This window comes from Periplaneta americana, chromosome 8, assembly GCF_040183065.1.
Source record: "Periplaneta americana isolate PAMFEO1 chromosome 8, P.americana_PAMFEO1_priV1, whole genome shotgun sequence".
NCBI lineage: Eukaryota > Metazoa > Arthropoda > Insecta > Blattodea > Blattidae > Periplaneta > Periplaneta americana.
The window spans coordinates 141622707-141635913 of NC_091124.1; the positions used below are offsets into that span (position 1 = coordinate 141622707).

Here is a 13207-nt window from a genome sequence, read left to right on the forward strand (position 1 = left end):
AGTTTCCATCATTTATAGACATTAGTCTTTCATCACCATCACCATAATCATCATCCTCCTCCTCATTGTCTTGTTCTGAATTAGAATCGTGAACTTCATTCAAAAGATCTTCTTTGTTGCTTTCATCATCACTTTCATTTTCAATGCCAACATCCAGATCTTCATCTAGCCACTTGCAAATATTGCTTGTATTTTCCGTACCCATTGGAGCCAACTACAAAGAGGATGGAACGATATCACACACTTTTTTCATAAAGTTCCTGCATTGCATCACTCATAACCATATAAAAACTATTACACTTACCTGAGCAAGAAACTGACGTCAGTACTCGCGTGGATTACAATGGTAATCCACTCGGAAAAACTGCGTATAACTTGATAAAACTCCGTATAACTTTCAAAAGCGTTGCGACAAATACGTCTAAACACCAGTAATGCCTCACTTAGACTGTGACGAGAAATTGCATTGACGCTCAGCTACGCAGTGCTGCAGGCGGTGACGTAATACAGGATTAAATATCAGTGGATTACTATTGTAATCCACGCGAGTACTGAAGGGTTAACAATAGTCTACATATCAACTCCCCGAATATTTCACCCTTCATTACTTTTCAAGCATTGGTGATATGAAGTTCATATTAGGCCGTTTAACTATTTATTATTATGACATTCATTTACTAGAATATTGAAAAAATCCAGAACTTGACGTTACAAATTTTAAAATTTTGTATGGAATGACCCTTCAGGCAATGCAAAATGTGTAATGTATGGGTTGGAATGTTGTGCGGCAATAAATATCAAAGTATTTTCTTTGCTTTATGAGTATTTTTAAAAACATCTTAATAATTTTTCTTCTTTTTTTCTTCTACTGCAGAGGTTTAGATCTTTAGGCCTGTTATGACTTGATGGTGGCTGAAACTGATCTTGCCATTTGGAAAAAGATTTCGATTTCTATCAATATTCTTACACTAAAAATTCAAGGCTTAATTATTATAATAAATATATATACATGATCAGTCTTATATTAGGCCTGCATTATTTTTCACGATTATTTGATACTTCATATAGAAATAGGTACCGGTACTGAAATTTGTGCTTCAGGGTTCATAAGCTCCTTTTCGCACAGTATCTCATCCATATGCGGAGAAAGAACCGTTTCCTTGGAGGAGCAAAGCAAAAAACCATAGAATACCCATATAACAGGGTTATGTGGGACATCATTTACCTCCTCCCCCCGTTATAGCTTGACTGTGGTACAGTATATTGGAATACATATCCGTGTTGTTTCGGAACAAGTTGTATAGGGCGTGAACTGTAGGCCAACTACAAATTATAATAGGGCATAACTTAAAACAATCTCCCTTTTTTTCTCTCTCATACAGAAACAAATGCATGCATCAATAAAACTATGTAACAGTGCTAACAGAAACTTTTTTATATGAAGCTTACCTTCCTGAAGATATCATATGAAATATAAATTCTAATTATTTTATTTAATTTCCTCTTTAAGTTTAGGAACCGTACATATTATACCGGAAACATTTTTTTCTGCATTGTTGTGCATTATGTTATTCATACATCTCCAAGTGGTGGCCTAAAACCTACAGACTTCTAACACGTGAGTACAAGCTATTACAAAAGAAACATTACAGTGCTTCCATTCCTCAAATGAGGTATAGAAATTCTTATACATTCAGAAATTTAAAATAAATATTATAGTCCAGGCACATGATCTGAAGACATTATGGTAATTCATAAATTTAAGCACAGAAACTTAATCATAAACAAAAGCAAAATAGATCTTTTGAATTCAATATTTTCTAACGTTAATAGAAAAAAAGAGTTTAGACAAGTTTGGGGGGGGGGCAGTGCCCCCCACATGTCCCCCCATAAATCCGCCTATGATCTCATTATCATTATCATTAAATTATTATGATTAATTGTCTCGACTGCTCTGGTAAACGTTCATGGTATTTCATCTTAAAAGCTTTGATTTAACCTTTAGTTGGTGTTGCATTTTCCTACCTTTTAACTGGTGTTGGCGGTATGTGGTACCGCTCGAGGTAAACATCTCTATTATTACATTATGAACACTCTAAATAACTTCAGTGGACTGAAAAACTGTTTTTTCAAACACTTTAATGACTTTAAAGTCATTTATAGAAGTATTACACACCACATTAATGACTAAAAAGTCATTTATAGTAGTATTACACACCATATTAAGGGTTTATTTAGTCTTTCACATTTTTCACACAACTTTTGCACACCTTCTTTGCACACTGTAGGCATATTGGCTTCTGGCAACACAAACACAGGAAAAATGTCTTTCTTTTCAATTTTGGAGGGCGGAGATAGCAAGTTTTCTTGACCTCCAGACGCTCTGCAGTATAATTTTCATTGCCACGTGACCTAGAATCTTGTTGTTTTCTCTCGAAATAAATTACGTGCTCCATGCAGGAACGTAATTCTGACGAAAGGCTTCTTGACATTTCTAATCTTCTGGTGATATGCGGTATGACCAGAGAATCGGCCAGCTTTCTCATGAAGTCAAAGCGAGTCAGCTTTTCGTTCTTTTTGTAGCTCTGATGCAGTATATAAGCGTTGACGGTGCTTATGTCCAATAGCCATAGGCCATCTATTTGTGCGCCGATTTGAACTGCATATGGAACATTTCTTATCTATGCTGTCCACTCCTCCTTTTGTCAAATTATATAAAGAAATTATCTCTGGTTTGTTGTTTGTAGGGTCGGTTTCTACACTATGATGCATTGATGAAACTAGTATAACTGCTTTGCCTTTCTTAGGAACATGTGAAAGTAAAGTGATGTCTTTCTGGAAGGCGTATATGTCACTACCTACTAGCTTTGATCTATTAGGCAAGAACGAGTTCGGGATTTCCTTTTTGTTCTCTTTTAGAGTTCCGACGTATGTCATACCTCTTTTCTGTAATTCTTCTACTAGCAGAATTGAAGAGAACCAATTGTCTGCCGTTATGTTTCTATTAGTTCGTTCAGTTGGTTTGGCCAGTCTAATTACAGCTTGGGTGGGTATGGCCAGATTTTCCTCTTCCGGACTTAGAGTGTCTCCATCTGAGCCTTTTCCAGTGTACAGGTAGGCATTGTAAAAATAACTAGTTCTTGCATCCGTCATGCACATTACTTTCAGACCATACCTTGCAGCTTTTTAGGCATGTACATTCTGAACTTCCATCGTCCTCTGAACGGTATAAGCATTTCATCGACTGTTACACAAGCACCTGGATTGTATGATTGCTGACAATTTCCAACAAACAATGAGAACAGTCTTGAAATTGCTGCCGATCGATCAGTCTTCTGTCTTTCTTGTCTCGTTTCTGTATTGTCAAATCGAAGGCAACTTAGGACAGTAAGGAACCGTTTCATTGACATAGTAGCGCGGAAAATATCGCGACCAGATCCATCTGTGGAGAATAGGCTTAGTACACTTTCATGAGACGACTTGAAAATTGAAGTGTAAATGATGATACCTAAAAATGCTTTCATTTCCATATAGTCCATAGCCTCCCATTCAGCGCGTCTTTCAGCGATACCAACTCGTGCTTTCTCGAACTTCAAGTTTGTCATTTCGAGGATTTCTCCAATAATTTCATCGGTAAATAATAATTTCCACACATCATTGGGTTCAGGACTTTCACCAAGATCCCTTGCCGGACCACGTATGATAGGCAGTTTCACCACCATATTGTGCCTCCTCGTTCTTACATTTCTAGGTGGAGGTTCCTTACGCCACTTGAAACCGTTCTTTCCATAAAAGAAACTTCCACCCACAGGGCCACTATCAGGGGAGTCTGCTTCATCCTCTTGCTCGTCCTCATCGTCTACCTCTTGCTCCGTGTCAGAACCGTGATCTGACTCCTGCACGTAATCTGAATCACCCCCACTGTCCTCCACTGGTTCGCTGTCATTCATAGCGTCAACTGTTTCGTTGATAAATTCTTCAAACCTGTAGTCATCAGCCATCATTGACGTGGGTAGAGGTTTTCCCGCCATTTCCTACAATACGATATTCGTAAAATATAGGCCTACGCATTGTAAACGAATATTTCATAAAATCATAGCAATAAAATTACACTAACAGAATACTTACGTAAGTAGTGTTGGCGGTATAGGATACCTCGTGATGAAAAAAATAATTCTTTACATACAACTGAACCACTGTCGCACATGTAGCACTGAGCACTATTAGATAAAGACTGGCTGAGAAGGTATACGGAAGCACAGCAATAATGGTGATTCATAGCGTCTGCTAGACAAGTTTAAACTTGTCTGCGCGGTATGTCATACCGTCCACACCAACTAAAGGTTAATTCTCGTAGTAAATAACTGAAAGAACAGTTTTCACTGTTATGTGCTCAGCAAAGGCAATAAATTACATAGTTTATAGCCAATATTTAAGAGTGATGAGTAGGCTATATATAATTTCCTGCTTCATGAAAATATAAACACAAAAATACTCATAAGAAATTTGAAAATATTATGGAAAGCAGAATTTATTTAATTGAATTGGTGAGTATTAAAAGCCACTAAGTGACATTTTTTGGTAAAGTGAGTTATACAATATTTCTTATATTTTCAAGATAGCCCTATCGATTGGTAATGAAAGGAACTACTTACAGCAATTCGATAAGGGAGTAGATTACAATCTCTTCTTTAGAGTTGTTGAAGAAAGAAACTAACTGTTGCACTTAGTTTCGTTCAATTACAAAAGTTGCATCACCTGACTTGTTATTGGCTGCATTTATGTGACAAATTAATGAATACGTATCTGCAGGAAGTAAACCTTAGTACCCTTTCAGACTTCAGTTTGTTAGCCTTTCAAGGTTTGTTTGGAATTATTTAGGAAAGAATAGTTTTGCATGGATTCTGAAGAAGCATAAGATCGGCTAGACTTTTTTTGGTAAAGATAAGACTCAAACCGCTTGGAAGTTTGTAAAAAAAATTTTTTGTCCACCACCATAGAAAATTGTTTTCACTCTTTGTCTCAGACTGCAGAACAAAAGACGGCGAAAGTTACAAGAAAATGTCCCATGCAGTTCCAAGAGATATCTGTAAGGAGATTTATTATGATATCCCAATTAAAACTTCATTATCTGCACTCTGAATTAAATTGTTATTTCAGAGGCTGAAAATTAATTTTATACTTGCAAAAATAACAATAAAGTAATCTGAAGTGCCAATTTATTGTCTGACACTTAAGTAGAATTGAAAGAAACTAAGTACAACACATTCACTTAGTTTTTTAATGACGTGTAATGATGATAATGATGTCTAATTTTTTTAGCACTGTGTCCAGTTATTATTTCAGATGTTACAATTTAAATTTATGTTTGCAAAAATAACAATAAAGTAATCTAAAGTGCCAATTTATTGTCTGATACTCTCATATAGAATTGAAAGAAACTTATTGCAATACCTACATTAATTTGTTTTCTCTAACTGCAGTAAAATAAAAAATTATAATTTATATTCAATGTTTAACATCAGTGACCCATTCTTTACCAGTCTGAAAAGTACAGTGAACATTAAACATTAAAAATGTAACCTTTTCTTAATTTATCAAAAACCACACAAAGTGTAGTTAATTCCTTTCACGACTCACCAATTTAATTACCTATTTACAACATTGTAAATTGTTGCCTATCTTCTGATTGTAATTGGAAAGTTTATGGCTGGATCTCATCCGAATTTAAAAATGAATGGAATATTAGTATTTTTAACTGAATAACATTTTGATTGATACTGTAACTCTCCCTACAATACCGGTACAACACACGCTATATTGTGGAACCAGAAAGACCCTTTGAGGAGCTGAATGAAGGGGAACATAGTAGACTGTGTACTGCAGTGTACCTGGCTATGGATATCAGACAGTTCATTAAAATAGTAATAATAATAATAATAATAATAATAATAATAATAATAATAAGTGAATTTGAAATTATTATTCCTATATATACCATATAATTTACAAATATTTTGTGGTATTTCAGACACCAGTTAATGTTGAAATGTTGGAATTACAATCCTGAGACTCGACCTACATTTAAATATTGTTTGGAAGTTCTGGAAGAGCTTAAAAGCAAAAGTGCAGATCTTCCTCTAATAGCCGTCCAAAATGGGCATTATGTGAGCAGGACACAGAATGGTAAATATACAAAGATTTCTATGTTTAAAGAATTGTGATTAACTCTGCTATTGGTATAATACTAATTATAATAAAATGCACGTGAATGCCGAAATCAAATACTCCTTAACAGAATCTGTTACTTTCTCAGACATGTCGGTATTTTAATTCTCTTTGTACGCACTGTAGTCCACACTATAGCAAATGTATAATACGATTATTTGACTGCAAAATTGTGCATCTCGTCAAGTGAGCAGCTGGTTGCTGCCATGCGCCTTGTTTGAAACATTTCTTTTTTATTTAACATTTATGCCAAATTTACAATATGTCTAGAATAGACAAAAAGTAAATATTATAAAAGAATATGACATGAATGGAGATGTTATCCCATGACAACACTCCTGTTTGAAACATGTGCATCATTTACATCACAACCCTATACTTTCTGTTCCCTTTTTTTTTTTTTTTTTATACCACAAATTTTACTTTCTGTTCCTTTCTTTTATCATAAATTTAACAGCAGGAATCGGGAATTAAACCCTGATCTATTTGGTGAGAAGCTGTCAGACGACTACATTACAGTTGAGTCAGTATGTCTCATAATATACCAACATGAGTTAACCAATGATATTTTATAAATTGGATAAGCATTTTGAAAGTTTCTTAAATGTGTGACCTGAGAAGAGTTTTACTAGCAACTGGCTTCTTCCTAGTCCTTATTTTTCTTCCCATAATTTTAATTCGTTTCTGTAATTAGAATGATGCATATAAACTGAAAACTGTCAATCTATGTGAATTGCAACAATTCTGGTATACAGTATTTGAACTTTTAACAAATACAATTGTATCAGTAGCTCAGTTAAACAAATTTTAAAACTAACATACAGTACTAGTCTGCTGCTAATTTGCATTTAATTTTATATTACTTTTTATATCTAATACAAAGAAATGGAATTATAATAATAACCTTGCATGGAACATTTTGTATAAGTTGGTAGATTGCTAAGCTCTAATGATCTATGCAATGAATTAATCTAGCTTAGGATACTATGACCGAGCGGGTTGGTCGAAGTGGTATCGTCTCGGACTTGCATTTGGGTGACCTGGGTTCAAATCCTGGGGCCAGCCAATCTGAGTGTGGATTTTTTAGGGGTTTTCTCCATTCACAAAAGTGAATGCTGGATTGAAATTTACTTGCCATTTATCCCGAACATTCTGTCCGTTGTCTATATATGTGTTCATGTTGTCTTGAGGAGGTGTCCCTGCATCAAGCTGATCCCTCACCAGGGAAGTCCCACCACTGTCATGTCGGTCCAAGAGTTATCCCTACCTAAGGACACTGGCTTGTAAGACTCAGAAAGGAAGTTAAACAAAAATAATAATTATGAACAATGACTCACGAACTAGTAGTTAACAAAAGAAGGGCATACGTGACCACCAACTAATACTACAGTACTTACCTATAATTTCCCTATCCAACTTCATTAACTGGCAAATCATTTATTCCCTAACAGTTATAACCTGTAGGCTATAAAGAATGAAAGAATATAACATGTTTTCTTAATAAGAAAAGGAATGTTAAATTTAAGTGTTATTTCATTTTTTGCTATCTATTTATAATTACAAATTCAAATTTAAGCCACAAATTGAGTAATAAATAAATGTGTTGAACCAACATTTATGTTATTACCGTACTAACATATCAATTGGTGTGCAGTGTTCTAAGCTTTTAAGATTAATATAATAATGAAATATTAAGAAACTAACAATGCATGATGTATGTGTGATGCTTTGTTCCTTATTTAGGTGGGATAGATAACCGTGGCTTCTTTGAAGATGAAAACCATAATAACAGTTCAGGTATTGTTCATATGCAATTTTAACAAGACAGTGGATGTTACTAATAACTAATATGTCTAATTTACCTTAGCACAGAAATGGATTAATAAAATCTTCTGATTTTATGTTATCATTAACAACGTAATAAATTCTTGCTTTATGAAATAGTTCATATAAATTACATACTTGCTGCTTTAGTACAAAAAATTTAACATCTTTCAATTTCATTACAAAATTAAAATAATTTTAATCTTTAACAAACCTTTGAATTGCCAATAACAACAAATTAATGTTAATTTTCGTTCTGAACTGATTCATTTTCCTAAGAGTTAATGTAAGAATTATTTATAGGTTAAAAGATCATGTTCACTTCTTAAGGATAACATCACATGCCAATGCCTGATACTGATAATTACTACCAACTTATGCCACTGTAAAAGAAACCTATCCTCTATGCTACAAATTTCACCTCATGTTATTGAATGGAAGAAATTTTAGTTCATTAATACCCGACTATGGAGATGACACTCTTTAACAGAAAAAAAAAACTTTCTTTAAAAAGGGATTTTCACAAATAACATTAAAATAGAATGGACTTTAAGACTATCAACTTGTCAACAATGTAACATTTTTAGCAAAAAAAATCACTAAAAAGTACCATAGCTCTTTGTTTCAAATTTAAAGACAGATACAGATAACATAGAATTGCATTATGTTTCAGTAGGCCTACTGGTAGTTAGAAAATACTCGTATATACATGGTATTCATGAAGTATACTCGTGCTATAGGAATCAGTTCCATAGGTCATTCTGAGCAAAAGAAACGTCATATGAACACAGATCCAATGATCAATATTTAAGGAACTACATCTGTTGGACTCCAAAGAAAGTAGACACTGTTGTGAGTTCTATTATTAATGGAAGTCAATTAAAAATACACAGAAAGATTACCGGTATTTAAAAAAATGTATTGAACATAAACTAGGTATACCTCAGTTTGAAGGCAGATTTTTAAGTATTCCTTTTTTCACTTCAATGTACTTGGCCCCACATGTGTGAATCGCGCACTTAGCGTTTTGTAGCTCAGCACAGCTGAAGAGTGCAACAGCGTTTACAATATGTTCAAGTAATTGTTCTCTGGTACACAAGATGAATGGCTATTGCACGAGGAAAGTGAAGGGTGGAATCATTATGTTGATAATACATATATCACCTGGATTCTAAAATGGCATCTTCCAATGTAAGATTGCGAAATGATGTTAGGGATACTCATCGACAATTCATATCACCAGATCTGACCTATTTTATATCTCTCTCCGTATTTCATGCCACAGCAGAACTCCACTCTCCATAGTGCAGGTCCCACAAGTTACAAGACTGGCTCACAGTACTGGTACCATGTATGGATTTTTACATATGAAAAACTAGTGTGATAATTGGACCCATGTTCGTATGAAGTTGTTTTGCTTAAAATGACGTGCAGAGCTGATTCCTAGAGCACAGGTCACAGTTCGTGATTTATTTAATTCAAGGGTGAGAGCTTATGGAAAGAAAAATCTAAAAGATATGCATACTCTCTCATCCTTGCAAGACTTAGGACTAATTGGAATGGCTATATGGGCTGGAAGTCTATTTCGCCACTTGACTCACTTCTAAATTCATTCTACCGAAAAAGTTACAAAATTTTGAAAGGAAGGAAAAAAATCCGAAAAGCATTAGCAGAAGGCCTACCCCCTCTTTGTTATCAGAAGTCGAACCAAGACTTTCGTCAGGATTTATAAGTGAAGGCATCATTCTTATTTCAAATAATAAGTAAAAAGTAAATATTGTTGAACTATATTTAACTTACAATCAGGATTTGAAAAACTCTTTGTAACTTTTAGTTTTTGTCACCAAGGTCAAAATACTAACATACAAAAGAAGTGAATATGGCTTCTGAAAAAGCTGAATTTTTAAGAGAATTAAAATATATTCTGTGAGAGATGAATAAGCTGTTAACAGAGAAGACTTCATCCCGATTTGCTGTCTCAAATGAAGTCAATCTGTATTTGATTAAATTTATTGGTAATTCAAACGGTAAAAAGAAAAGAAAACTGATTTGTTAAGATCATTTGAAAAACTGAATGGCTTTGTTTACAGGCAGCTCTTGGAAGACAGGAAGTGATGCTGGCAGTAGAGACAGGGTGCCATTTCTTCAGACTTCTCCTGACATTATGTCAGGTCAGGCAATCCCAGCAGTCCCGACAGGAAGAACAGTTCTTGAAGGGATTCAAACTACTACTCCTACTAACTTCACTCCTACCGAGATTCCAATGTATCTTGAGCTCATATACAACAATGATACTGTACCAACAGCCGAAGATGGATATGAAATTCCACGAGTTATTCCTATTGGAGGAACCAATAATAAGACTACTCCGTCAAATGAAACTGTGGACAGACCTAGAACATTTTCTACTTCTTCGACAATAAGTGATGGGAGTGCATCAACACCAGTGTTATACCAACAAGCCCAGTTATTGTGTTCCAAAGTTGACGAGTCTAATTCGACAGGGAAGCCAGACAGTATTCTGCTCATCAAGTCCAATGGCTGTATAGGAGGTATCAGGAAAAACGTGACAGATTTCAGAAGAAATGGTGAAAAGGACCTTTCTAGTCTAGAGCAGCTACTGCCATCTGTAAAGAAGTGCAACAACACTGTTAATAATATTCAGTTGAGTGGGGGTTGCGAAGTGGATACTAAAAGTGGTGTGAACAATAATATTAAAACAAACATTGCTTACAGTAATATGGTCAAACAGCCTTTGTTGGAGGAGGAGCTCAAAGAAAACTCGCTTGAAAGAGCTCTTACTTCGTCCAACGACACAGCAAATACACTCAAAGTTTCACTTAATTATACTCCCACAACTCCCCTGTCTTAAAGATCCATTTGGATACAGCTTTATTCTATCTGAACACTTCAAAAGCAGTTCAGAATATAGTCAAAAGATTCTACTATGTAGGAACCATTTGTAAAATGGTTAACTTATATACAAAGTCAATAATTTTAAGCTGGTAATTTCTTTGCCTTAAAAGTATTTAAATTGAAGTAACGTTAACTTCTTGAAATGATTTCATACAATATTCCTGTATAAAACAATAAAGCATCGTGTACATAAGATTGCTTCATTATCAACCTTCATTGTTTTATGCACATCTGTATAGAATTACTCATTGTAAATAACATACTGAAATATATTATTATTATTATTATTATTATTATTATTATTATTATTATTATTATTATTATTATTATCGCCATCATTATTATATAATATCCTTATTACCTACAATTTTAATTAATACCTTCAAATCCCAACCCAAGAGCATAATTCGATGGTGTTTGTGTAAAGGGAGATAAGTCATAAAAATGAGTTTTGATATGCTGTAAATGAAAATTAAGCTTTGGAACCTTATTGAAAATTTTCTACACATATAAAACACATCAAATGCTAGTATTAATTTGTTTTTTGCAACCCACATGTAGAATTTAACTTTTGTATTACCTGGATAACAAAACTCCAGTTGCGAAAAAAAAAATGACTTAAGCTTAACCCCCTTTACCCGAAAACCATCAAATTGGTCATATTCAGGCTTATTCATAAACAATTTTCCTTTTCTTTAATACAATGTATGTAAGTCAACAGTCCGAAGACTGGTTGGAACCTTATAAGTGACACCAATAAAGCATCACTCATGACGCAACTAGGCAAGAAGATAAAGGAGTAGGGTGACCAGTTCCTTTCCCCCTTCACTCACTAGTAACATATTTCATTACGGTAATCAGATTTAAGATGTATGCAACAATTGTTCTTCTTCTGACATACATCATCAAGGTAAGATGTACAGTACTGCCTAGTAATAGATGTATTAACCAGAACTTCAATCAGAGGGACCTCACCATCCTCATTGAATAAGAAGACTATAATATGTAATGAACATGTAGAGGCCTATGCCAGAATGAATTATTATTTATTAATGAAAATTTTAAAAATAATAATAATAATAATAATTTATGCCATATTCGCTATGACGTCTCCGCGCCACATGAAAAGAAATGAAATGCAGGACAGAAGATAACATATCATTTATTACCAATTTTTAACATTTTTGTAGTCGGTCTGGGTAGGACAGTCGCTATAGCGCTGGCCTTCTATGCTCGAGGTTGTGAGTTATGGCATGTAAGTGTGCTTAAATGCGACAGACTTATGTCAGTAGATTTAATGGCATGTAAAAGAACTCCTGCGGGACAAAATTCCAGCACACCTGCGACACTAATATAACCTCGGCAGTTGCGAGCATCGTTACATAAACCATAAATAAGAAAAAAAAAAAAAAAAACAATTTTGTATCACTTTTGTAATCCCACATAATACAGTTCTGTGGTTCAGAGATACTGTATTACCAAAATAAAGAAATATTTGTAACATGAAATTTGATACTTAAAGTATAACTAGAGTTTGTAATACCTGCATGGTCATCCATTTCTCTTTATTCAATACCAATGTCAGGCACAACCAATCGATACAAACATATGAAACGAACATATCAACATTTATGTCAGCTATGGATGCCGAATTATTTCATAATTTATTTCCTACAATTTATAATGCTAAGATGCCATAAAGTGTTGTATCCAACTCGTGGATAATCCTATTATGACACTCGTGAAAATTGTTGCACGAATGATGTTGCATAAATAACTATTGTTGAAATATATTACCTGCCTTATACAATATAGAGTAGGTAACTTGTAATTTTGCATTTGTTAACATTATTTTACCTGTTCACAATAACATAAAGTTGCAAATTATTTATACAATTTTAACAGTTAAAAAAACTAGTAAGTTAGGTTGAATGATGAATTTTATGTTATCAAACTACACTTCCTTTTTTGCTGCATATTCATTTTCTAACATTAGCTGTCATATGGAAATGTGTGTTTTGTAACTCATTTTATGCATAGTACGGTAACATGGGAAACAGTTAAAAGTAAAAGTGTTCATTTAAGTCAGAGTGAAACAACTGAAAAGGTGTCAGAAGCAGAGAAGAAGACTAGATATATAACAACATCAGGAAGAAGGCAAAGATCTAGACACATAATATTACGCAAATAACACTTATTTAATAGATACCGTATCTGTCAACACTTGGTTTACATGGTG

General features: G+C 34.1%; 1 protein-coding gene across 3 annotated transcripts in view; it reads left to right on the plus strand.

Moving 5' to 3' along the window:
* Positions 1–11065, plus strand: part of sev (receptor protein-tyrosine kinase sevenless) — a 526422-nt gene extending 515357 nt beyond the window's left edge. For 2 of the 3 annotated variants that reach the window (XM_069833737.1, XM_069833740.1), the window contains exons 36-38: positions 6032–6186; positions 7972–8025; positions 10143–11065. In XM_069833737.1, the coding sequence (XP_069689838.1) occupies positions 6032–6186; positions 7972–8025; positions 10143–10924 (991 nt within the window). In that variant the 3' untranslated portion in view covers positions 10925–11065. The remainder of the gene's footprint in view (positions 1–6031; positions 6187–7971; positions 8026–10142) is intronic. The other variant, XM_069833739.1, reaches the window with a different exon arrangement.
* Positions 11066–13207: the final 2142 nt, after the last annotated feature.